At 48.6% G+C, this 26,917-nt stretch overlaps 1 protein-coding gene across 1 annotated transcript in view; it reads right to left on the bottom strand.

The window, feature by feature from the left end:
• Positions 1-241: 241 nt before the first annotated feature.
• LOC142312980 (uncharacterized) overlaps positions 242-26,917 on the bottom strand; it is a 111,223-nt gene continuing 84,547 nt past the window's right edge. Inside the window, exon 8 of the mRNA XM_075351968.1 lies at positions 242-3,127. Within this exon, the coding sequence (XP_075208083.1) occupies positions 1,749-3,127 (1,379 nt within the window). The 3' untranslated portion in view covers positions 242-1,748. The remainder of the gene's footprint in view (positions 3,128-26,917) is intronic.

The following is a 26,917-nucleotide window of genomic DNA, read 5'->3' as shown; positions in this document are numbered from 1 at the left end:
AAAAAATGTTTTGGGTGTCAGGTTATTGGGACAATTTATAAGTATTTACAATCAAAGTCTCCTTAGAACCTATAATATGTGTATTGGGGAATTGAGAATGGAGACAGTTCCCAATGATGATCAAAATACTACTAAACTTAGCAGAAAGTGATTATAAAACCTCAATCACATCAGATGTTCCCACAAAGAAGGAATGGATCGTAGATGGAAATAGTAATTTGTAATATGAACATGTTTATTATTGTAGTATAGAGAAGTTACAGACATCGTTCAGACATGGAGATCGTGCACTGAAAGTACCGTATTTTTCGGATTATTAGGCCCCTTTCACACGTCAGTGATTCTGGGATGTTTGTGCTTTTTTTAAAACATACCAGACATACGTTTTTTTCACATACGCAGACCCATTATAATGAATGGGTCTGCTCACACGTCAGTGATTCTGGTACGTTTGTGCTTTTTTTTTAAACGTACCAGAATCACTGACATACGCAGACCCATTCTAATGAATAGGTTTGCTCACACGTCAGTGATTTTTCACTGCACGTGTCTCCGTGCGGCGTACCCGTGTGTGCGTGATTGCCGCACGGAGACATGTCCATTTTTTTCTGGCATCACTGATGTTCCACGGACCACGCAGTGGTGTGGTCCGTGAAACACGTGCCAGAAAAAAACATGCTTTTAAAATAAAAATCATTTTTACTCACCCGGCGTCCAGCGATGTCCTCTGCAGCCCGTTCTCCCTGCTGCTTCTGAGCCGGCTCATTATTGTCGCGCATATTCATTATGCGCGACACAGCCGACCCGGAAGCAGCTGCTGCGGGGGTCACCGCCGGCCGGATGCTGCACCGCGGGAGCGATCAGCACCATGGAGAGCGGGAGCGCGCACAGGTGAGTTGTTTTCTAAGTGCAATCACGGGCCACGGAGAACAGAGCCCGGATTGCACTTAGACAACCCACGTGTGCCGTGAATCACGGCACACGCAGGGACATGTGCGTGTTTTACACGCCAGTGAAAAACGTCACTGCCCTGCACAAAGCAGAGCGGCATCACCGGCCCCGCACAGAGCAGAGCGGCGTTGCCGGCCCTGCACAGAGCAGAGCGACACCGGCGCCCCGCACAGAGCAGAACGGCGTCGCTGTCCCCACACAAAGCAGCACCCGCGTCGCCGTCCCCGCACAGAGCAGCACCCGCAATGAGTATCTGGGCCCCCTTCTATACTACTTGCAGTACTCCAGTACCGCCCCTGCCTCCTGTGACCCCCCCCCCCCCCCTCCGGTAAGACACCACCAGATTATAAACGGACCCCATATTTTTTTTTTTACCTATTTTTTCCCTCCAAATTTGGGGTGCGTCTTATAAAACGAAAAATACGGTAACTGTAATGAATGGCAGATCCCTGAGATTGGGAGTTAGGAAGAAGAGGGAGGAGGAATGTTGGGTATTTGGGGGGGGGGGGGGGTTTGCAATATTCTTGTCCATATAGTGAATATATAAATATATAACAATGTGAAATGTACATGGAATATCGATTTGATTTTTACAAAACAGATGTCTATAAGTAACTGTATATATTATAATATAATGTAACTTCTAACATGCTTTCCCTTTCTTGTATACTTACTTGCCTTTACTTTTATTGTCTCTTAAGTTTTCTTGTTCAGTTTCTCAAATCTAGATTTTCTTCCCATGTGAGTTTATTTTAGTGGTCAACAAATTATAATTTAAGTGAAACATTTCTCACCTTCTAGGGATGATATTGGCGTCTACCCTTGTGAGATTTGTTATGTTTAAAAAGAATCCATTTGCGTGTAAAACATTTTCCACATTCTGAGCATGGAAAGGGTTTCTCTCCTGTGTGAATTCTTTGGTGTTGAGCAAGACTTGATTTATGTGCAAAAGATTTCCCACATTCTGGACATGAAAAAGGCTTCTCCCCTGTGTGAGTTCTCTGGTGTTTAGCAAGAATTGATTTCTCTGCAAAAGATTTCCCACATTCAGAACATGAAAAAGGCTTCTCCCCTGTGTGAGTTTTCTGATGTGTAACAACATGCGATTTTTTGTTAAAACATTTTCCACATTCTGAACAGGAATAGGACTTCTGCCCTGTGTGAGTTCTTTGATGCATAACAAGACTTGATTGATCTGCAAAACATTTCCCACAATCTGAACATAAAAAAGGCTTCTCCCCTGTGTGAGTTCTCTCATGGGTAACAAGATGTGATTTTCGACTAAAACATTTCTCACATTCTGAACATGAAAAATTCTTCTCCCCTGTGTGAATTCTCTGATGTGTAACAAGATGTGATTTTTGATCAAAACATTTCCCACATTCTGAACACGAATACGGGTTCTGCCCTGTGTGAGTTTTCTGATGCATAACAAGATGCGATTTTTGGTTAAAACCTTTCCCACATTCTGAACAGGAATATGACTTCTGCCCTGTGTGAGTTCTCTGATGCATAACAAGACGTGATTGTTCTAGAAAACATTTCCCACATTCTGAACATAAAAAAGGCTTCTCCCCTGTGTGAGTTCTCTGGTGTTTAGCAAGATTTGATTTTACTGCAAAACATTTCTCACATTCTGAACATGAAAAAGGCTTCTCCCCTGTGTGAGTTCTCTGGTGTTTAGCAAGATCTGATTTCTCTGCAAAACATTTCCCACATTCTGAACAAGAAAAAGGCTTCTCCCCTGTGTGAATTCTCTGATGTGTAACAAGATGTGATTTTTGGTTAAAGAATTTCCCACATTCTGAACACGAAAAAGGCTTCTTCCCTGTGTGAATTCTCTGGTAACTAACAGACTCTGAAGAAGATCTTCTCTTGCCTGTGTGAATATTTTTATGGATTTTTCGATATTCTGAAGATAAAAATGGCTTCTTTCCTGTAAGAACACTTCCATTTTTAATGCCTCTTTTGAGACATGTATTTTTCTTAATAGTCTGTGATGAATCAGAGGATAAGACTTGTTTAAAAGAATCAGATGATATATCTTTGCTGTAAAGGGATGATGGTATATCTGGAATAGTAGCATTCACTTCAGTTATATCTTGTGTGATATCAAGGTCTTCTGATGTTAAAATTGAAGATTTCAGTTGTGCCTCTAATCTCCCGGTACAGTTATCTGACAAGAATAAAAAATATTTTTAATATATTCAAATTTAAGGATATTTCTAAAACAGCTTGTAATGCCTTTACCGGTGTCCCCGCACTGTCCTAAAGCCTTTTCCCGGCGGGGACTCCAGCACACTTACACTCCCGGTCACTCAGTGGTGGCTTCCGTGACCTTAGTCCCTGCTGCTGTCTCCCAGGGCCTGCACACACCATGCAGAACTTTTGGGAGTGCACTTAGGGCACGAGCACCTGATTTTAAAAGACCAGCATGCCCTAACCAAGAAGTGTCTCTCAGCCTATGGCTGAGCGTCACTAGGTATTAAAAGCCATCCTCCCCCTATGGTAGGTGCCTGGGCAACTTCGTCTATCTTTAGAGACTTGTTGCTAGTTGTCAGATCTATTTCCTGAGTCTTTTGCTGTGGGTGCAAACAGGTGTCTGTATCCTATTATCTGCTGTGCTTGGAGTACCTGCTGCATCTATCTATACCAGCAGTGCCTGCAGTGACTGTCAGTATCCTATCGCCGATGCCTGAAGCCAGCTGTCACAGTACTGGGACTCCCTGAAGTAGCACCAAGCGGCTACCTTCCAGCACAAGCCTATCCTCACGATCACAGCCTCTAGTGAAGACAAGGTAGTCACTTAGTTAATAATAATAATAAAGTTTTATTTCTATAGCACCAACATATTCCGCAGTGCTTTACAATTCAGAGGGGACATGTACAGACAATTTGAGACAATACAAAAAAACAAAATTAAGATACCAGGAGGAGTGAGGGCCCTGCTCGTAAGCTTACAGTCTATGAGGGAGTAGGGGAGGCACAAAAGGTGAATGGGGGGGAGAAAAGCTTGTTATATGATCCAGCCATCGATTTAATAGGGTATTATAAACCAGCTGCATGAACCTGTCATTGGCCAGAATTTATACAGGTACAGGGGACAAGAATTGGAAGTAAATTTTTTTGTTATGAAGGGCAGAAAGAGACTAGATTAGATCAGGGCAGTGAGGTGATAGGCTAGTCTAAAGAAATGCGTTTTTAGGACCCACTTAAAAGGTGTGGATGTTGGGAATTAATCGGATTGCTCTTGGTAGTGTGTTCCAGAGCATAGGCGCAGCTCATGAGAAATCTTGAAGACGGGAGTGGGAGGTTCGAATTGTTGAGGATGTCAGTCTTAGGTCATTAGCAGAGCGGAGAGCACGGGTGGGGTGATAGACAAAGATGAGGGAGGATATGTAGGGTGGTGCGTTACCGTGGAGAACTTTGTGAGTGTGAGTGATAAGTTTATGTTGGATTCTGTGGCGGATAGGCAACCAGTGCAAGGACTGGCAAAGAGCAGAGGCATCAGTGAAGCAGTTGCAGAGGAAAATGATCCTGGGTGCGGCATTCAGAATGGATTGGAGAGGGGAGAGTTTAGTAACACGAAGACCAATTAGTAAAGAATTACAATAATCCAGGCGAGAATGAATGAGAGCGACAGTAAGAGTTTTTGCAGGGTCAACGGTAAGAAAAGGTCGAATTCTAGAGATGTTTTTAAGGTGGAATTGACAAGAACTAGCAAGTGAACGAATGTGGGGAGTGAAGGAGAGATCGGAGATTAGTTATGCCCCTCCTGGTTGAGCCAGTGCTGTGGCCCAGTAGGTCCACTCCTGTTCGCACCCGCGAGCATAACATAACTAAAGAAATTGCAAGCTATATAAATTTTAATTATTTACTAAAACAAAAACACTTTACAGTCTAACATTAGACCTCAGTAACCAGGAGATCATGATTTTCAACCCTCTTTGTTAATTTTGCCTCCGGCATATTTGACTATTAAGCCATCAAATAATATTTTGTAGGTCAAGATTATACCAAACTGCTAATCCATCAGCAGTGGCGGACCGCCAACATAAGATGGGCACATCACTGGTATGGGGCCTGTGTGTGAGCGCCAGCACTGGGCCCTCCACCCAGGATCACACTTTCAAATGTATCAGCATCACAGATGCTGATACAGTTGAAAGCAATGATGAGACAGAGCGCAGCGCTCCCTCTCATCATTGTCCCGCTGTGTCTGTGCTCTGACAGCTCGCACAGCGCTTACATCACCATTGGCGTACCGCCAATAGAGGCAGGCCACGTCACTGTTATGGAGCCTATGAGCTGGGGGCGGCCGGCCGTGGCTGCCCACAGCAATGATGAGACAGAGTGCAGCGCTCCTTCTCATCATTGTCCCGCTGCGTCTGTGCTCTGACAGCTTAACACAGCAGTGACGTCATGTGTTGATATGTGACCAGGACAGACACAGCTGGCGAATGAGGAGCAAAGGCAGGGGAACAAGGAGAGGTATGTATTTATTCAGTAGACGGTTGTACGGTTGGGGTTGCATAATGCTATTGGGGGTGTATAATGCTACGTGAGGGCTGCATAATGCTACTGGAGGCAGAATAATGTGTGATATGATATATATATATATATCCATATCCATATCCATACACACATACACTCTCACTATCCTATCCCAACCTGAGACTGATGCTTTGTAGTCAGAGATTTTCCTTTTGAATGTATTTGGACTTTCTTGGTTCTCCTCCCATACTAGTGGGATTTATGTCTATAATTTTCCTCCTTAAATAACAGTACAAAGGTCAAAATATGATATATGCAATTTTGAAAATAACTTTTCAATAAATTATAAATTTTAGTGGGTGTGTTTCTCCATTTTTTTGGTTTGATTTAGCATTCTAGAATACTGTATGTAAGAGCCCAGGCCACTCTGTATAACGTAAAAAACACTTTTATAATACTCACCTGAAAGGGGTCCGGTGTGATGGATGTCGCTGGTCTCCACGGCTGTCCGCCTTCTGTCCAGCCCAATGTGGATGACGTATCCTATGTCATCCACACAGATCGGCATTGCGGTCTTGTGCAGGCGCACTTTGATCTGCTCTTTTGTAATGCGTATGTGCAGGCAGTCTTTAACCTTTCCTCGCGCCTGCGCATTACATTACTTTGATTTGCCCTCAGCAGGCTGTGCCTGCTCAAGACGACAATGCCAGCCTGTGTTGATCACATAGGACACATCATCCATATGGGCCTGTGAATAAGGAGGACACTCATCGCAGCAGAGAGAAGGCGTCAGACAAAAGAGCTACTATAGAGAAAAACTGTGACTATAAACAATAACATATCTACCAAAAATGATCGCCCTCCACCCCGACAGCCTTCACTGTCAATGATTTAGTAACTAGAGGTGATACATCTGGAATAATTAGAGTATGTGGCTCAGGGGCTCTCGGCAATCCAAACTATTGTAGGGGCCAATATTTTCTGTCAGATGAGTCTCTTGAAGAAATATTATTTTCTGCCTCTTGGACTCAACAATGGACGGCTCCAGTACAAGTTCTTATATAATGGACATTTGTACAATTCTAAACTGAGAAATTATCTTTCAGGCTCTTGAAGGTAAAAATATCAGAACTTTGTGTTAATTACTTTCCTTTTTTTTCACTAATTGCATTTTGGAAATCACGTGGGAGGGCTGCCCTGCCTCCATGTACCCACTGTGGGGTAATTCTAACCTCCCTCATATGTTACAGTTACTCTGTGCTGAAATTTGGATAAAAACGCCCCTATCAGCACATTCAGCAGAAGGGAGAGGAGGAAGATCCATCAATAAGATGCCGAGATTCTAGGAAGATGGATTCATTGCTTTCAGTGGGAGAAACAATAAGAATCTTATAGTTATGATTAGTGATGAATAAACCCATGGACAAAAAAAAAACAAACCAAAAAAAAAAAACCAAACAAGTGTGTTTGTAGCAGAACTTGACCCTCAACAACGAACCCCATACAAGTCAATGGGGAGCCTAAGTTCTGGGCTGTAAAATGGTCGTAGTAAGGGCTCGGGGCTGCAAAAGGAAGCCAAGTGGAGCTAAGAGCATGGTAATTGCCCTGCAAACAAATGTGGATAGGTAAATTACTTAAATGACTTCTGTCACCACAGCAATTATGGTTACATAGCAAGTAAATGCAAAACCTCAACATTTTAACAGTGACCCCACAGAGATAGATTTGAGAGATTCTCCACAGACCAACAATTTAAAAAAAAGCACTTACAGTGCCCGTATTCCCAGTTCCCCTTACAGAGCCTGTATTCCGAGTTCACCTTACAGAGCCCGTATTCCCAGTTCACCTTACAGAGACAGTATTCCCAGTTCACCTTACAGAGACAGTATTCCCAGTTCACCTTACAGAGCCCGTATTCCCAGTTCACCTTACAGAGACAGTATTCCCAGTTCACCTTACAGAGACAGTATTCCCAGTTCACCTTACAGAGCCCGTATTCCCAGTTCACCTTACAGAGACAGTATTCCCAGTTCACCTTACAGAGACAGTATTCCCAGTTCACCTTACAGAGCCCGTATTCCCAGTTCACCTTACAGAGACAGTATTCCCAGTTCACCTTACAGAGACAGTATTCCCAGTTCACCTTACAGAGACAGTATTCCCAGTTCACCTTACAGAGTCAGTATTCCCAGTTCACCTTACAGAGCCTGTATTCCCAGTTCACCTTACAGAGCCAGTATTCCCAGTTCACCTTACAGAGACAGTATTCCCAGTTCACCTTACAAAGCCCGTATTCCCAGTTCACCTTACAGAGACAGTATTCCCAGTTCACCTTACAGAGCCAGTATTCCCAGTTCACCTTACAGAGACAGTATTCCCAGTTCACCTTACAGAGCCTGTATTCCACCACAGACCACTGAGTTGTAAAAAAAAAAAAGGCCCCCAAACAGCCTCTTTACCAGGTTAACTCTCACAGCAAAGATTGCCCGAGATCCAGCACACATCACCCAATTAAAACAGAGATGGGCCACGGAACCCCATCCAACAGAGTGCTCAAACCCAGAAGAAACAGGTGCCTGACTTGTTGAGGTTCCCAATGCTTTGTTCATTTTCAAGGGGGTGACGTTTATGAAAGATACCCATGGTCCTCAGGAGCCAACTCTGCACTTTCAGCAAGGCACCAATTCTTAGGCTCTCTTTTAACATTTCCCACACAGGAGCCAATTTTCTGCTCAGTGGTGGACAGTCTAATTGCAGCATTTAAAAAGCTCATAGTTGAATTTGGAATTGCGCTGGAGATTCGCCAAGTAGATTTGCTACTGCCAGTCCCAGCTATTTACACTTGCAGTGACTCACCCATCCTGATCAGTGTCTATCCCAGGAATGTGAAGCATTTATTTGGAAAAAATATTGTTCAAAGCAGGAAGCTCTGTCTGAATATGACAGCTTTGAATAATGGAATAATAATGAAATCCATTTTTGGATTTGGTGGGACTGTGGTTGTGATGAAGGAGGGTACTTGGCCACGCTTCAGTGATGAAAGAAACCATGGCACCTTGACGTAGTAATCCAGAAGGGTGGCCACCCAGTAATCAGCACTGGTAACAGTAAGGGGAGCTTAGAGGTCACTTGGTAGTGGCTGCAGCAAAGATTTGCTCACGTTAACCATGCTGCGCAGAGGCAACAACAAGCTGTCATCATTTGGTGGTGTATTGCAGTTTAACATTTCCAGATTCCCCCCTCCTCCAGAAAACCTATTTTAAAAAGGTCTCTAAACAGCCTCTTTACCCGGTTGACCCTTAAGGCCCCGTCACACACACAGATAAATCTTTGGTAGATCTGTGGTTGCAGTGAAATCATGGACATATTGTTCCATTTGTACACAGCCACAAACCTGGCACTGATTGTCCACAATTTCACTGCAACCACAGATCTGCCGCAGATTTATCTCTGTGTGTGACAGGGCCTTAATACTAGAACTACTGGACTCGTGACACCTATATAGAAATACATAGTGCAAAGTAGTCAAAATGACTACCTTAGTAGTTCTAGTGTTATGCCTGCTTTACACGCTTCAATAAATCTTTCAATCCGTCGTCGGGGTCAAGTTGTAAGTGACGCACATCCTGCATCGTTCGTGACGTATTTGCGTGTGACACCTACGTGCAATCAAGATTGAACGAAAATACGGTGATCGCATACACGTCGTTTATTCCTCATACATTGGACGTTTTGTTGTATGAACCTAGTCAATTGAAACGTGTGACATCCCTCATACGATTTTGATGTCTGAGGCTATGTGCGCAGGTGTGCGCTCTGCACCGCAGCTTAAAAAAGGTCTGCTTCAGAGCGCAGCTGAAAAGCTGCGTTCTGAAGCGCCTCACAATGTCTGTCATTCACTAATCTCTGTCAGTCCGTCACTATCTCTGTCCCTCTCTCTCTGTCCATGTCAGTCTATCCCTCTTACCCCCTCTCTCATACTCACCGATCCCCGATCCCAGGCGCGGCGCTGCACGGCATTCACACTGCTCCGGCGGCTTTTACTGTTTTGAAAAAGCCGGCCGCCCATTAAACAATCTCGTATTCCCTGCTTTCCCCGCCCACCGGCGCCTATGATTGGTTACAGTGAGACACGCCCCCACGCTGAGTGACAGGTGTCACACTGCACCCAATCACAGCAGCCGGTGGGCGTGTCTATACTGTGCAGTGAAATAAATAATTAAATAATTAAAAAAAACGGCGTGCGGAAAAAACGGCGTGCGGTCCCCCCAATTTTAAAACCAGCCAGATAAAGCCATACGGCTGAAGGCTGGTATTCTCAGGATGGGGAGCTCCACGTTATGGGGAGCCCCCCAGCCTAACAATATCAGCCAACAGCCGCCCAGAATCGCCGCATACATTAGATGCGACAGTTCTGGGACTGTACCCGGCTCTTCCCGATTTGCCCTGGTGCGTTGGCAAATCGGGGTAATAAGGAGTTAATGGCAGCCCATAGCTGCCAATAAGTCCTAGATTAATCATGTCAGGCGTCTATGAGACACCTTCCATGATTAATCTGTAAATTACAGTAAATAAACACACACACGCCCGAAAAAATCCTTTATTAGAAATAAAAAACACAAACATATACCCTGGTTAACCACTTTAATCAGCCCCAAAAAGCCCTCCATGTCCGGCGTACTCCAGAATGGTCCAGCGTCGCATCCAGCGCTGCTGCATGGAGGTGACCGGAGATGCAGCAGACACAGCCGCTCCGGTCACCTCCACACAGCAACTGAAGACAGCCGCGTGATCAGCTGAGCTGTCACTGAGGTTACCCGCTGTCACTGGATCCAGCGGTGGATCCAGCGGTGGCCGCAAGTAACCTCAGTGACAGCTCAGCTGATCGCGCTACTCACCTCAGTTGCTGCGTGGAGGTGAGAGGAGCAGCGGTGAGTAGCGCGATCAGCTGAGCTGTCACTGAGGTTACCCGCGGCCACCGCTGCATCCACCGCTGGATCCAGTGACAGCGGGTAACCTCAGTGACAGCTCAGCTGATCGCGCCGCTGTCTTCAGTTGCTGTGTGAAGGTGACCGGAGCGGATGTGTCTTCTGCTGCTCCTGTCACCTCCATGCAGCAGCGCTGGATGCGACGCTGGACCATCCTGGATTATGCCGGACATGGAGGGCTTTTTGGGGCTGATTAAAGTGGTGAACCAGGGTATATGTTTGTGTTTTTTATTTCTAATAAAGGATTTTTTCGGGCGTGTGTGTGTTTATTTACTGTAATTTACAGATTAATCATGGAGGGTGTCTCATAGACGCCTGACATGATTAATCTAGGACTTATTGGCAGCTATGGGCTGCCAATAACTCCTTATTACCCCGATTTGCCAACGCACCAGGGCAAATCGGGAAGAGCCGGGTACAGTCCCAGAACTGTCGCATCTAATGTATGCGGCAATTCTGGGCGGCTGTTGAGCTCCCCATCCTGAGAATACCAGCCTTCAGCCGTATGGCTTTATCTGGCTGGTTTTAAAATTGGGGGGGACCGCACGCCGTTTTTTTTAATTATTTAATTATTTATTTCACTACACAGTATAGACACGCCCACCGGCTGCTGTGATCGGGTGCAGTGTGACACCTGTCACTCAGCGTGGGGGCGTGTCTCATTGTAACCAATCATAGGCGCCGGTGGGTGGGGAAAGCAGGGAATACGAGATTGTTTAATGGGCGGCCGGCTTTTTCAAAACAGTAAAAGCCGCCGGAGCAGTGTGAACGCCGTGCAGTGCCGGGGATCGGGGATTGGTGAGCATGAGAGAGGGCTGCTCACTTCAGTCACTTAGGAGATTAGCGGTCACCGGTGAGCCCTTCACAGGTGACCGCTAATCAGGGCGCGACACTGACAGAGCCGCAGCATGACCATGAAGTCGGGTGAAGTTCACCCGAGTTCATTCTGACAGTGCGGCTCTGTCTGTGTCTGCTGTCATCTGCCATTCAGCTCTGCTACATGGCTGTCTGTGTCTGCTGTTAGCGGCCATGTAGCAGAGCTGAATGGCAGATGACATAGTAAAAACGCATCCCTACACATTACACACGCTTGGCAAGTCAATAAATAAATAAAAAAAAAAAAAAAAAAAAAAAGGTGCCCAATGCATACGTCACAGAACACATGATCTAAAGGATCGCACATAAAATTGATCAATTTAACATAGACTACTAACGCTCGTGTGACAGCAAATGAACGACCTACGTGCAATCTCATAAGATCCCGTATGCAACCTGGGCGTGTCACATCGCAAATGCGATTGTACAACTAATTGCAACGTGTAAAGCTGGCTTGAGGTTCCTTTATACAAATTTTGGATACAATAGCAAATTAAAACTGTTTTGGTTGCATACAGTATTTCACCTGACTGCCATATATTTGATATCTGTTCTACTGTTGTATACCTTCTCCATCTGAGTATATATATGTATGCCTTCCTGCACCTGGCTCTTTAAAATGGCTTCAAACTTTTGAGACAAATTCATCCAAAATTTATACCTGGTATATATGCCATTTGATATTTATGATGTGCCTATGTCCATTTTTTGGATCATATAGCAATTAACCTCTTTTGATTTGTGTATAGCACCTCAATTAAGTGTCACATTTGTGAATCTATTGAATTATTGTGTATTATATGTGGCCATTTATTACCTTTCTTATATTGGTTCCCTCCTGCTCTTTTCTGTGCACTTTGATTTTAAATGTGTGTCTAGCTTTTTATCCAATAAAAATAATTTTTGTCACAAAGCATGTTCATGGAATATTTTGTGGGATATACTTGTGGTTATATTCCTGAGCTAAACCTTTATGGTTAATTATATGGGATGAATTTCTCTCTATTTATAGGATTTATAGTAATACAGATGGTTTTCAGAGCTCCACAACACTGTGCCTGCTGCAGCGCAGTTACAGGTTTGTGACAGATTAAGCCGCAATACCTGCTGCACAGGGACTACTCATGTTTTTTTCTTTTTTAAAATTTAAGCCATAGACCCGGCTGCACACTGACAAGTAGAATTTTGTTAAAAACTAAAACTACAGACGCTGTGAGAAATAGTGACAGCTATTTTTTCCAAGCATTCAAAGTATTCAAAGCAGCACAACATGGCATGTAGGCACACTCATTGGTAGTGAAGTGGTGTTGGTCCACAAAGTGATTCTGCAGCACGTGCTTCAGCTGTAACTCCACTATTGCCTGCTGCTGCTCGCACAGTGTCTCCACCATCTGCAGGGTGGAGTTCCACTATGTTGGTACGTCGCATATGAGGCGGTGAGCGGGAAGGCTAAAATGATTCTGCAGTGCAGACAGGCGAGTATCATCAGTACATCGAAAGTGCGCACATACTACCCACACTTTCAGCAGCAGCTCTGACATATGTGAGTAATTTTTGAGGAAGCTCTGCACCACCAAATTCAGCACATGCGCCCGGTAAGGGATGTGTGTCAAGCCGCCTAGGCCCAGAGCTGTGACAAAATTTTAGCAAATGTCGCACACCACCAGGCCGGGCTGTAAAACCACAGTCACCAGCCACTCATCTGTTTGTTCTTTTATGCCCGTCCACAACTCCTGCGTGGTGTGAGGTTTGTCCCCCAGGCAGAGGAGCTTAAGAAGGGCCTGGCTCAGCTGAAGCTGATGGTGCAGGTCTTACTCTGACTGGATGAGAAGGAGGTGGAGGAAGCGACATAGGAGGAGGGAGCAACACTGACCGACAAACGTCCAGCGATCTGAGCTAGTGGTGGAACATGCGCTTGAACACCTGGTGCCTTATGCCAAGCTGCAGCTACGTTTAACCCAGTGTGCAGTTAAAAAGAGATATACCGTCCCTGCCCGTGCACACTGGTCCAAGTATCTGTAGTTACATGGACCTTTCCACTTATGCAGTTGCAGAGTAAACAACGGATTTGTTCCACCACGTGTATGCAGGGGCATGGCACACCTGGAAATATAGAATTAGTTCTTACCGGTAATTCGGTTTCTAGGCACCCTCCACGACAGCACCACAGGAGTTAACTGTACGGCCTAATTGGGACAGGAAGCACAAAGAGGTTAAATAACCCCTCCCCACCTCCCCTCTCCAGTGTTCTTTACAAGTAACTACACCGGTACGAATGTTTCAAACTTTAAAATCAGTAATAAACCATTAAATTTTGCAACAGGTAGGGAGGGAATATCCGTGCTGTCGTGGAGGGTTCCTAGAAACCGAATTACTGGTAAGAACTAATTCTATTTTCTCTAGTCACCCTCCATGACAGCACCACAGGAGAAGTACTAACGAAAAGATAGCTTAGGGGAGCGGGGACAACAGCCTGAAAGACCTTACGGCCGAAGGCTAAGTCCTTTTTAGACAGTAAATTCAGTCTTTAGTGTTTTGTGAAGGTATGGACTGATCACCTTATAGCGTCTCTGCATATCTGCTTCATGGAAGCGTCGACCTTCTCGGCGCAAGAGACAGACACCGATCTGGTAGAATGAGCTGTGAAGTCTTCCGGAGGAGGAAGAGCTTGGTTTTTGTAAGCTTTGCTGATTGCTCTAGCTGGCAATTGTGTTCTTGGCAGCTTTATACCTTTATTCCACCCAATGGTCTGGACAAAGAGATTATGGTCCTTCCTTACATGATAGGTTCTCTGAAAGAAGTGTAACTCTACCCTGCGTACATCCAAGGAAAGAAATTCCCCTTTATCATCAGATGGATTCTAACAGCAAGATGTAGTATTAAGTCTTAGTATCTGTGAATCAGATACTGGTTTTGGAAGAAATGAATGGTCCTGACAGAAGATAATTCGGTTATTCAGCATTTTTAGGTACGGCTGTCTAGTAGTGGTCAGTAATTCACCAACTCGTCTGGCTGACGTAATTGCTACTTGGAGTGCAGTTTTCCAGGTCAGGGTTCTAGATCTGTTGAGGTGATAGGCTTAAGGGTTGTTGTGTTAGGCCCTTAAGGACTATTGACTCGCCCACCCCAGGGCTATGGGACACCCGGTGCCGGGCCGGACTAGTCCGGGGGTCGTCAGTGGTGGCGGAGCCCAACTCCGTGACCCAGGTGGGTGTCAATTAAAGTGTATATTTGTCGTGACGCCACCTGTGGTTTGCGGCTATTAAGCCGCCGCTGCTGTATGGGGCCTCCGGGGTGATGGAATGGCAGCAATGGTGGTACTGCTCCCCACAGGTGGAGCTGGACCGCGGGGCACAGTTGGTGCTTGTATGTGTCTATGCAGTTGAGGTGTAGTGCAGGGCCGACAGGCGGTGAAAGGACCGGACACAAACAACAGTCTCTTTACCTTCTCCTCTTTTACTTTGCAAACGGTTAGTCCTGGGAGACCGTTACAGGTGGTTGAGGGCTCCGGCCGGCCTGGAAGTAACTGAGGTATCTTTTTGGCCAGATGAGTATGAGGCCTACTCCTGTTCTTTCTTTACTGTTATAGGACCCTGCTCTCTGGATTAGCAATGGCCCTCTTGCTGCTGGGACCGGTGGTACGTCCCTCTCCCTGTGTGGTAGGCTGCGCAGGCCCTCGCTGGTGCTTCTCTGCTGGAGTCCACACCGGGCCCTGGTGATGCAGCTGTACCTTCGGGCTGTTTATGGGCCAGGTGCTTGCAGCTCTCCTGCCCTTCGGATTTGGTTACCAGGGAATATTTTGGGCCCTGGTGGCCACAGACTCAGATAACCGAGTCTCTTCTGTGCCTCTCTGCTTTTCCTGCTTCACTGAGCCAAGCTATTCCAGCTCCAGACCCCAGTCCGCAGGACAGCACTACTCTGCGTCTGCTCTCTCTGCTTTCTTTCCACAGACTGAACACTAACTCCTCCCTCAGGTCAGACTTAAGGAATGCTCCCTGGAACTCCAGGTTCAGAGCTCCCCCTGCTGGCCTGAGGGAGAAACTGCGTTGGATGTTAAACTTACTGGCCAATAGACCTTCCAATTACCTCCAGGCTCAGCATTAACCCTTTGGAGGGGCAATGCTGTTGTGGCGACCAGGTCCTGGGGCGCCACACTATATTCAAGTCCCAGGGAAGGACTAGATAAATTTGTTTGGGTCGCAACTGCTGAAGTCATAAACCTAATCCACCGATGGCTTGCTAGATGTTGATCGAAGTATGAGCCCCGGGCCAAGATTTGGACCTTGAAGGTTTCATCCAAATTTTGTGTAGACTCTTTGCCAGCATTGGAATTGGTGGGAAGGCATAGGCTAAATTGAACTCCCACAAATGGATTTAGAAATAAAACAACTGTTTACTTATGCGTTCTGCTAGCTTGCAAGGTGGACTACTTTCAGGTTGCCCCATCACTCCACTAAGTTCTGAAATACTTCTGAATTTAGAGCCCACTCACCCGGGTGAACATCTCTTTGAATGAGAAAGACTGCCTGGATGTTCACGGAGCCCTTCAGATGGAATGCGGAGAGAAATAGAAAATGTTTCTCTGCCCAGCTCAGTATTTTTGTAGACATTTTAAGGCTTGTATGACGTGCTTCCTTGATGACACCATCGTCTTGTTGTCTGACTATAAATGTACCTGTTGTCCCTGGATCAGAGGAGACGCTACCTTGAGTGCTTCGTGGACCGCTTTTAGTTCTCTGTAGTTTGAGGGCCTTAGCCTGATCTCGTGCATTCATAGCCCCTGTAAGGACATCTGCGCCACCATGGGCACCCCCCGCTGGCTGGCATCTGTGGTTATGGTACTGGAGAATTCTGATGTCAACAGCCCCCGCTTGGAGGTTTTTCATGGACATCCACCATGGGAGATATGATTTTATTGGTCTAGATAGGAGGAGCTTCCTGTATAGAGACGTGGGCAATCGTCCCAGGTTGCTAGGATACAAAAGAAAAAAAACGAACAAAAATACAAAACAAAACAAGAAAAGCGCTCCTGTGTGTATACAGACTGATGATCAAAGTGCAGGAATGGGGTTATGCACTCACCTCTGAGGGTTGTGCTGACAGGGACAACTCTGGATAACCGTATTGATGCAATCTCCTTGTCCACAGTTTTGCCCCCGGGTTAATGCAGGTCAGAACTTAGTTGTCCTAAGCTCCGATGAGCGATCTGCTGGCAGCTGTAGTAGCCACAGTTCAAGTGGTTACTGCTCCTGCAAACCGCGGTTAGATGAATCCGGGACAGGACCGCAACAGTATGAAGTGTCACAGGATCTCTCTCACAGGTTAATACACCGCTGTTTTTTCTTTTTAATCCAAGGTTGCTAGGATGGCTGTTTGGAGCGTTCTTGTATGGAACTGAGCTCAGGCTACTGCAGGATGTCATGGATTCTAGGATCGACATGGCTGATTTCAAAGTTACCGATCTCTGGCTGTGGAGAACCGAAATCTGGATTTGATCTCGATCTGTTTTGTTTATTGGCAGAAATATTTCTGTCTAAAGCCAGTAGGATGCCGAGGTAAATCTTCTTTGTAGATGGTCTGAGATCAGATTTTTGTTGGTTCACTAACCAGCCCAGTTCCTCCAGGACCACGAGGTTCCTCTGTACATTCTGCTCGAGCGTCAGGGCTGAAGGAGCAATTATTAGGAAGTCATCGAGGCAGCGTACTATACAGATATTTTGTTGTCTGAGGAACGCTACCACCTCTGCCATCAGCTTGGTAAATACTCAGTACGCAGAATGTATGCCGAACGGAAGTGTATTGTATTGGTAATGGAGTGTCTGATGTTTGTGCGCAAAGTGTAAAAACTTGTTCAGGGGTTTCAGGTTTATGATGAACCTGTGTGCCTCTTTGGTTCTCTTACTAGAAACAGTCGAGAGTAATACCCCCGTCCAATTTTTACCTCTGGGATTGGTGATATCACCCTCAAGTTTTGCAGGTCTTGAAGGCCTGATATGAGTCTGTCAGCCTTGAGTGGAAGTGTGGGTGATAGCGTTCACCTTCTTTCCTCTACACCGGCTGGCTATCTTCAGTCCGCCCTTGATGGCATTCAGAACCCATTGGTTCGATGAGACTGTTGACCATTGGGGGGGAAGGATCTTGATAGATGTCGTCCTGCCATGCCAGGGGCATTGCTTATACTGGCACTGGGTACACTCTTGCATTTCCTGGGAGGAAAAGATACTTCTACATTTTCCTCCCTTGGGGTTGTTGCACCGCCATGACTTCCCTTTCCTCTATAATGAGAGGATTGGCTCTGACGGGCATGAAAAATTTTCTTGGGTGTTTGTTCCAGAAAGTTTTTTGTTTTTTTTATAGTGGCTTTGTCTAGAAGGTCATCTAGAGCTGGTCCAAAAACGTACTTTCCCTGGAAGGGGATGGAACAAAGTTTAATCTCAGAAGTTGCATCACAACTCCAGAGTTTGGGTCATAGGGTTCTTCTTGCGGAGTTAGAAAGTACGGCTGATTTAGCAGCTACATGGACGGATTCAGCCGAGGCGTCCACTAGGCACCCTGTGGCTTTCTGAAGCAGTGGAAGGGAAGCTAATAGGCCTTCTCTGGGAATTGTCCCGAGACAGGTGATCTTTAAGTTGTCCCAGCCACATATATAGGGATCTTGTAGACATGTGGAAGCCACATTAGTGTTCCTTAGAAAAAGGTTTCCCACGATTTCATGAACAGGCTTCAATCCTCCTATCCATTGGGTCCTTGAGCTGTGAAAAAGCCTCAAAAGGAAAGGCTGTCTTTTTGGCAACTCTTGAGACATGGATGTCCCCTTTAGGGAGTTCCAAAGTTCTGGCCATATCGTCCTCAAGTGGGAAACGGGGTCTAAGCTCCAAGGGAGTGCCTAGGCCTCTCTCCAGAGCCTCCCATTTCTGAAGGATTTAGTCCTGGATATTCTTATGAACAGGGAATCCAGTTTTTTTGCGCTTTCAGGCCGCCAAACATTACCCCCTCTTTCCTAGCTTAACCCCAATTCTATCTCGCATAGCTCCCGGCAGCTCCTGAGAAGTATCTTTCATTTTCAGGCCCTCCTGACTAACACAAAGTCATCATCCTCACCTAAGGGTCTGGGAGAGAAGTATGGGTACTCTTCTGAGGCCGAGACCGATACTTTAATGGGGTTTGGTATCCTTTCTTCGGGGCCGGGCCCACTGAGGGTAGGGTTTGAGAGGAGGCTAGAGAGAAATGTACCTGGCGCACTAGATTTTTGATCTGCTGATAAGGGAAGGATGTTCTTCCCTGGCCACCTGATCAGTGTAGGAGTGACACAGCTTTTTACTATAAGAAGACGGGAGTTTCTTAGCGCACATGATATACTTGCAGCTAGACGTTTTCTCCTTTTGGGGTCAGGATTCTTGTCTCCCAAAATAAAAGGGAAAGAAGAGCACATAAGGCACTGACCCCTAAAGGGGGGGTGGAGAGGCATGCACCCATATACATGCGACCCGACCGTCCCCCCGTCACAATATACTTACTGGATCGGGGGTAGCCCTGGGATCTAAAGACACAGAGCGGGAAAGATCACCCATTATGCAGTCCTACCTTAGGATGTCTTCAAGCCAGGCACTTACATGTGAGTGCGAGGTCCCAGTGCCATAATCCCATATGGGCGACTCCTCCTCCTCAGACGGTCCAGGTAGGTCTCTCCATGAGAAGGCGAACCCATTGTTGCTGCAGCGGGGCTGAAACAGCACGTGCGTTCCATGGTCGAACGCATAATCCCAGAAGTACGTCATTGCGGCGTACACCGGTGATGTCACTTCCTGCGCGCCACCGCACGCTAGCGAGGAGGAGGTACCAGGGAGCTCAAGGAGGCCCCCGGCGTGTCGGCCATGCTCCGCTTTACCACATGTTAGGCGCAGGGAGAGCAGGCAGGTTCCGAATCCAGGGGAGACGGGAGCAGCGATGGAGGAGGGAAGCGGACTGCTCCGACCTCAGCTGCCCGGTGGTAAGATAAATTGTATTCCTTTCCCGCAGTACTCTAGTCACTGGCCACAGAGCACCACAGGTCCACTTTGTGCCCCAGTAAGGACAGGAAACATCACTGGAGAGGGAATGTGGGGAGGGGTTATTTAACCTCTTTGTGCTTCCTGTCGGTGCGGTCGTGGAGGGTGACTAGAGAAAATATTGGTGGCTGGGGACAAAGTACTGCGGTACAGCTACAGACATCATTTGAAACTGTCTGTCTCCACCAGCCTGAATGACAGCACCTCTAAGACATGAATTTTGTAAATGCTGTCATTCAAGACCAGGGCTCATGGGTGGCTGAGGGGAGGGGGCCCATTTCCTCTTTTGAGGGTTTGGGGGATGGAGATCGGCACATTTCAGTGGGACGTGGATGTAGTAGGCAAGGTATCCCTGGTGATCGTGAGCAGATGCAAGATGCCGACACCACAGTTGAGGAGGCTAGATACCACAGCAGAAGAGGCTAGATACCACAGCAGAAGAGGAAGCAGGAATCTACTCCACTGCACCTCGTGCTTGGAAGTCAGATGAGGTATCATGTGGGTAGCGCTCACGTTGAGAAGATGTTTCCCTTCGCTTCAGGATCTGATGGCACATCTTGCAAACTACCACTCTTTTGTCATCAGTACATTCCATGAAGAATTACCATGCCCGGGAGCTCTTTTGAGCTACATTTGCTGGGAGGTTTTGATTGACGTAATGGGTGGTAGTAGCCGACTTATTGGCTATGAGCTGTCCACAAGGGATTTTACCCATGCTCCCTCTTTTGCTGTACTGCCATTTCATATGCCTTAAAACTTCTTCATTATAACTGCGAAAGTCACTATCATGGCCTTCGCTCCAGGTACGGTCAAGCAACTCCTCGTCATCTCTTGTGTCGTCTTAAACCTATTCCTCAGCCCTGCCCTCCTTCTCACTCTGCACAGTGATGAAAGCCGCAGCAGTTGGAACTCTGAGCTGTGGTGCAGTGATCCGCAGACCGTATCCACCAGCCTTCCCACAGACTCATCCTCCCACACAACAAGCGGTTGGGTGTCAGTGCACTCGGTCTTTTCCACCTCTGGGGCAGGGCCATGTGGATGGGCCACAGGACCCCAGCCAGAGTCATCAAAAAGCATAAGTGATTGCTGCATGACTTGTGGCTCTTACTGCTTGGCTGATTTTGAATTGATTGTTGTGGAAGGAAGATAACCATGGAACTTAGGAGATGACTCTGAGCTTTCAGTTGTGGACTGGGTGGAAGACAATGCAAAGGAACTAAAGGCATTGGTAGCCATATAATCTAATGGCGCCTTATGCTCAGGCCTCACCATTCGTGCTGCGGTACATGGGCCTAAGAAATTACGAAGACCAGCCTGCATGCACCAGAGGAAGGCGTTTCAGTTTGGAGCATATTAGGCACACATCTACCACGTCCTCACCCTGAAGCAGCTACTACACCACCATCAACAGTACCATCACGGCCACGTCCCCTATTAGATGTTTGTGTGCCAAAGAATGAGAATACCAAGTTCAGATTATTACACGGCCTGTATACAGAGAATGATTATAACAAAGCCTGTATACAGCTGCTTTGGAGCGCTATGCCAAGCTGTGTGATGCAGCACTGTATTTGATTTTGAATTACACACACCCATCACTGTCCCTCAATCCTACAGCATCCTATCCCTACAATGTATTTGTTGTTTTAGTAACTGCAACTATCACTGTCCCTCAGTACAACAGCGTACTCTCCCAATTCTAGTGAAGGCAAAATGGAAGTGCAGCCTGTGATCCGGCCGTTATACACGTTAAAGGAGTTGTCCGACATTAGCTTAACAAAAATTTTTGAGTTTATCTGTGCTGTAATGTCATATAAATCACACCTACATTGTTATTTTTTGTTTTCTAACTTTTGTTCCTCTTGAATTATCCCTTTATTCTCTGCAGCTTCTTGTTTACATTCAGATCCAGCAAACATGACCACTTCCTGTGCTGAACCTCAGTCAGAGCTGGCACCGCCCACCCCAGTGTCTAGCCCCACCCCAGTGTCCAGCCTCGCCCTCTGCCCGCCCCCTGCACACACATTCCATGTCAGTATATTCTGCCCCAGCACCTGACCTGGTATCACATTCACTACAGCATTGCAAATAACAGCCCCACATCGGGCTCTGCACCGCACACGCACACCTATGGCTCTGCACACGCACACCTATGGCTCTGCACACGCACACATATGGCTCTGCACCGCACACGCACACATATGGCTCTGCACCGCACACATATGGCTCTGCACCGCACACGCACACATATGGCTCTGTACCGCACACATATGGCTCTGCACCGCACACATATGGCTCTGCACCGCACACGCACACATATGGCTCTGCACCGCACACATATGGCTCTGCACCGCACACATATGGCTCTGCACCGCACACGCACACATATGGCTCTGCACCGCACACATATGGCTCTGCACCGCACACGCACACATATGGCTCTGCACCGCACACGCACACATATGGCTCTGCACACACACACATATGGCTCTGCACCGCACACACATATGGCTCTGTACCGCACACGCACACATATGGCTCTGCACCTCACACGCACACATATGGCTCTGCACCGCACACGCACATGTGGCGCCCCTGACCTGGTCAGGCACCACTGAGTACTGCACCCATGCTGGGGACAGTACAAAACAGGTAATCCAGAAGGCTGACCGAGGTGTGACTACACAGGCGCATAGTGATCAGGTCTCACACATTTACCTTTGAGAGGACCCCTGGGGATCCCAGGAGGGGGCGAAGCCTCCATCTCCACTCGAGGGGTGTGGTGGAGAGCCTGGTTGCTAGGTGACGTAGGCAAGAACAGGAGAGGAGGGAAGAGTGAGCCGAAGACAGTTGAGTGGTGAAGTTCAGGGAGGGCAGACGCAGACCCTGTAGCTCTACACAATTCTGACAACGTACGCGCAGTGACTACCGACGGGGGAGATCGGTCACCTGGTAGTGCTGCCCGAAATCCACCCACGACTAAAGAGAGAGCAACGGAGTGGAGAGTAAGGAGACTGTCAGGGAGATACCAGGCCCAAACGGGTAACAGGTCCCGGTGCAGGGATAGATCCACCTGTCCTTTGTCAAACCTGCATGAGGGGGCACTTTACACCCCCAAGACAACACCACAGGGTCCGCAGCCACGTAGCCAAAGTGAGGGCCCATAGCTCACAGGAGGCAAGCAGCCGGAGTGACCTGGTCCAGGCTACAAGCAAACGGGCCAAAAGAAGGGGAGAGAGGCACCAGCAACTTCCCTGGGCGACCCCAGCAGGGCTTCAAGCAGGGGTTACCCCAAAACACAACGGGCTAAGGAAGGCGAGTTGGTAGCCACCCTCACCAGTCAGCCTGAAGGACACCTGGTTCCAGCCTGGTTCATCCCAGCTACGCCCGGGTTACTCACCCAGCCACCATCAGTGAGTAAAAACCCCTGAAAGACATCCTGCTTGTGCGTGTGAGTCATTCTGCGACTTGTAGTTCCACACACCTACACGGGACCCTGGGGCATGCCTCACTCTCAGGAGGCTATTACAACTGACTGCACCTACTATCAGCCCCAGGCACCCCTAACCTGCAGTGGCGGTCTCCACTGACCGCAATTCTGAGAGTGGCGTCACGACAATCAAAAATAGAGGATTTCCTACCTGTGACAAGATCCAGCCGCGTGGAGTCCCTGAAGGTAATGCGCCGCTGCACCGACACCGAGCCTCGGGGCCCCACACATCTGGCGTCACGAACAGGATAAGGACTAGACCTGTTCAGACAGGTGACCATGTGCCTGGGCGGTCCGCTTGGAAAATTGGAAGCGCCGCCATATTGCCACCATGAAAAGCACGCTGAAAAACAACAGCAGCCCGCGCTGGGAGAAGTTACCGCCCACGAAGAGGTGTGGCTACCCAGAGATCCCCTGAAGGGTCCTGGCCTCGCGAGGGATGAGAGCGGAGGCGTTCAGAGACGTCGGGAAAGAAAGGGAGCCGGAAGCCTGCTGCTGAGAAAAGATCTGCAGAGCAGCGACGACACGGTGAAGATGGCGTCTGAAGATAGGAGCCCAGAGCCAGGTTCCGCTGCCTGGTGGTCCTGGGAGCTTGCCCAGTTCAGTAACCGACTGGAAGCGAGGATCGTGCAGCAGATCCGGGAAGGACATGCGGAGCTGCAGGAAATCGCTGAGGCAGTTGAGGCCTATGAGGAGAGAGCCGCGCTACGAGTGCCCCACAGGACGGCTCAGGTCCCGATGGTGGCGCTGATGGGTGAGTCCTATATTGCCCCTGCCAGCGCGAGAGCCCCGACTCCTGCTGCCACGCCCGCGGTCCCTGAAGAGGCGCCCGGCGCGGCAACGCTGAATCAGGCCGCAGAAGCGCCCAGCCCGGCCCGCACAGATCCCATCGCAGCTGCAACGCCAATCCAGGCCGCAGAAGCGCCCAGCCCGGCCCGCACAGATCCCATCGCAGCTGCGACGCCAATCCAGGCCACCGCAGCGATGCCCTGCTCGGCCCGCCAAGACCAGGCCGCTGCCACGCCAGGCTCGGCCCGCCAAGACAAGACTGTACAATTATTTACCCCGGCCTGCCAGGTCAGAGCAGACACCGCTCCCCAGCCCAAGGAAGTCCCTGCTAGGAAGTCCCTGCTGGGGGAGGAGCCCGAATACTGGAGGCTGAAGGCTGATCTAGAGGCCCACTTCCCAAAGGAGATGGTGGACCGGTATCTGCTCCCTCCGCATACTCACAGGAAGACTCCTGCAACATTCATGCCAAAGGGTCCCCCACCCTGGCCTGCTGATGAAAATCCATCCCTAGCGCTGCCACAAGAGGAGTGCCCAGAAGAACTAAGGGGGAGGGGAGGCCAGGAAGCTGAGATGCTGACCCCAGAGCCATCAGCAGTGGATGCAGCACCAGTCCAAGAGCCAGAGATGCTGCCGTACTCCCGCTGGGATGAAGAGGGCCCGACATCCTCCGCTGAGGAAGATTTGTCCAGATACCTCACCTGGGAGCCTGCAAGCGGTGAGGTGGCAGCCAGGCAGGACCCAGCCCGCAGGACACGGCGCCGCAGCAGGACAAGGGATCCACCTGCACAGCAGTCTCCCGAGGAGAAGGACGAGGTCACGGCCAGAGACTTAGAGGAAAAGCGGTCCTTGAGAAGAGCCAAATCGCAGGTCAGAGGCCCACTTTGTCGAGGAGTTGTAGAAGACTTCAGTCTAAGGTCTGGATATGGCTTTATAGTAGCATCTGGTGTAAAGGAGGGCATATTTGTAAGCAGGAGAGACGTTAGAGCCCATTTGCCCAGAGGACACCCAGGAAGAGACCTACGGAAGGGAGATTTGGTCGAGTTCACAAAACATCAAGGAGAAAGAGGGTGGTACGCACTGGATGTCATACCATGTACCAGGAACCCCTACAGAGATCCTGCTATCTCTACAACAGATGATGACGACAGGTGCCAAAGCCCAATAGGCAAGAGCCCTGGTAAACAAAAGTAAAGTTAAATACGAAAGTACAGCAAGTTAAAGTTTGAAGTTTGCAACGTTATAGAAAAGTTTAAGAAATGTGCCCACATGAACTGATGTGAGAAAATCCTTTTGCACCTCGTGTATGGACCATAGGCTATGAACTGTCTATAGCCACAAACTCTCGCAGTGTTTATAGTTACCCCAGAGGTACAACCACTACCAGGGAGCACGCCTGTTTATGGGGCCTGGCTCTCCACCACAAAGAGGGTACCTGGTCAGCACCAACTGTGGAGGCCGCCTCTACATCCTGCCAGAAGAGGCTGAAGGCGCGGCTCCACCGGGCCAGGTATACCCTGAAACCACCAGACCATGAAAGCCGCCTTTACATTCTGCCAGAAGTGGCTGAAGGCGCGGCCAACGGGAGAGGCAGATGGGAAGAAAGGTCTGGGGAAGCTGATGGCCCAGACCTGGTTACCAAAGGAAACCGGTGACCTGCCGCCTGAGAGGGTTTAGGGTGGGTTAACGGACTTGTGGGTGGAGGGTGGTGATGTATGGTACCTGATGGTTTTAAAACATTTTACCATGTTTTACTGTTTTACGCATTTTAAAATGTTGTCTTGCAGCCCGAGGACGTGCTGGTGATAACTAAGGGGGAATGTGGCGCCCCTGACCTGGTCAGGCACCACTGAGTACTGCACCCATGCTGGGGACAGTACAAAACAGGTAATCCAGAAGGCTGACCGAGGTGTGACTACACAGGCGCATAGTGATCAGGTCTCACACATTTACCTTTGAGAGGACTCCTGGGGATCCCAGGAGGGGGCGAAGCCTCCATCTCCACTCGAGGGGTGTGGTGGAGAGCCTGGTTGCTAGGTGACGTAGGCAAGAACAGGAGAGGAGGGAAGAGTGAGCCGAAGACAGTTGAGTGGTGAAGTTCAGGGAGGGCAGAAGCAGACCCTGTAGCTCTACACAATTCTGACAACGTACGCGCAGTGACTACCGACGGGGGAGATCGGTCACCTGGTAGTGCTGCCCGAAATCCACCCACGACTAAAGAGAGAGCAACGGAGTGGAGAGTAAGGAGACTGTCAGGGAGATACCAGGCCCAAACGGGTAACAGGTCCCGGTGCAGGGATAGATCCACCTGTCCTTTGTCAAACCTGCATGAGGGGGCACTTTACACCCCCAAGACAACACCACAGAGTCCGCAGCCACGTAGCCAAAGTGAGGGCCCATAGCTCACAGGAGGCAAGCAGCCGGAGTGACCTGGTCCAGGCTACAAGCAAACGGGCCAAAAGAAGGGGAGAGAGGCACCAGCAACTTCCCTGGGCGACCCCAGCAGGGCTTCAAGCAGGGGTTACCCCAAAACACAACGGGCTAAGGAAGGCGAGTTGGTAGCCACCCTCACCAGTCAGCCTGAAGGACACCTGGTTCCAGCCTGGTTCATCCCAGCTACGCCCGGGTTACTCACCCAGCCACCATCAGTGAGTAAAAACCCCTGAAAGACATCCTGCTTGTGCGTGTGAGTCATTCTGCGACTTGTAGTTCCACACACCTACACGGGACCCTGGGGCATGCCTCACTCTCAGGAGGCTATTACAACTGACTGCACCTACTATCAGCCCCAGGCACCCCTAACCTGCAGTGGCGGTCTCCACTGACCGCAATTCTGAGAGTGGCGTCACGACAATCAAAAATAGAGGATTTCCTACCTGTGACAAGATCCAGCCGCGTGGAGTCCCTGAAAGTAATGCGCCGCTGCACCGACACCGAGCCTCGGGGCCCCACACACACATATGGCTCTGCACACGCACACATATGGCTCTGCACCGCACACGCACACACGTGGCTCTGCACACGCACACACATGGCTCTGCACCGCACACGCACACATATGGCTCTGTACCGCACACGCACACATGGCTCTGCACATGCACACATATGGCTCTGCACCGCACACGCACACACATGGCTCTGCACACGCACACATATGGCTCTGCACACGCACACATATGGCTCTGCACCGCACATGCACACATATGGCTCTGTACCGCACACGCACACATATGGCTCTGTACCGCACACGCACACATATGGCTCTGCACCGCACATGCACACAC

Source organism: Anomaloglossus baeobatrachus, chromosome 5 (assembly GCF_048569485.1).
Source record: "Anomaloglossus baeobatrachus isolate aAnoBae1 chromosome 5, aAnoBae1.hap1, whole genome shotgun sequence".
In the NCBI taxonomy this organism is placed as follows: Eukaryota; Metazoa; Chordata; class Amphibia; order Anura; family Aromobatidae; genus Anomaloglossus; species Anomaloglossus baeobatrachus.
This window is presented reverse-complemented; position numbering and strand designations above follow the sequence as displayed.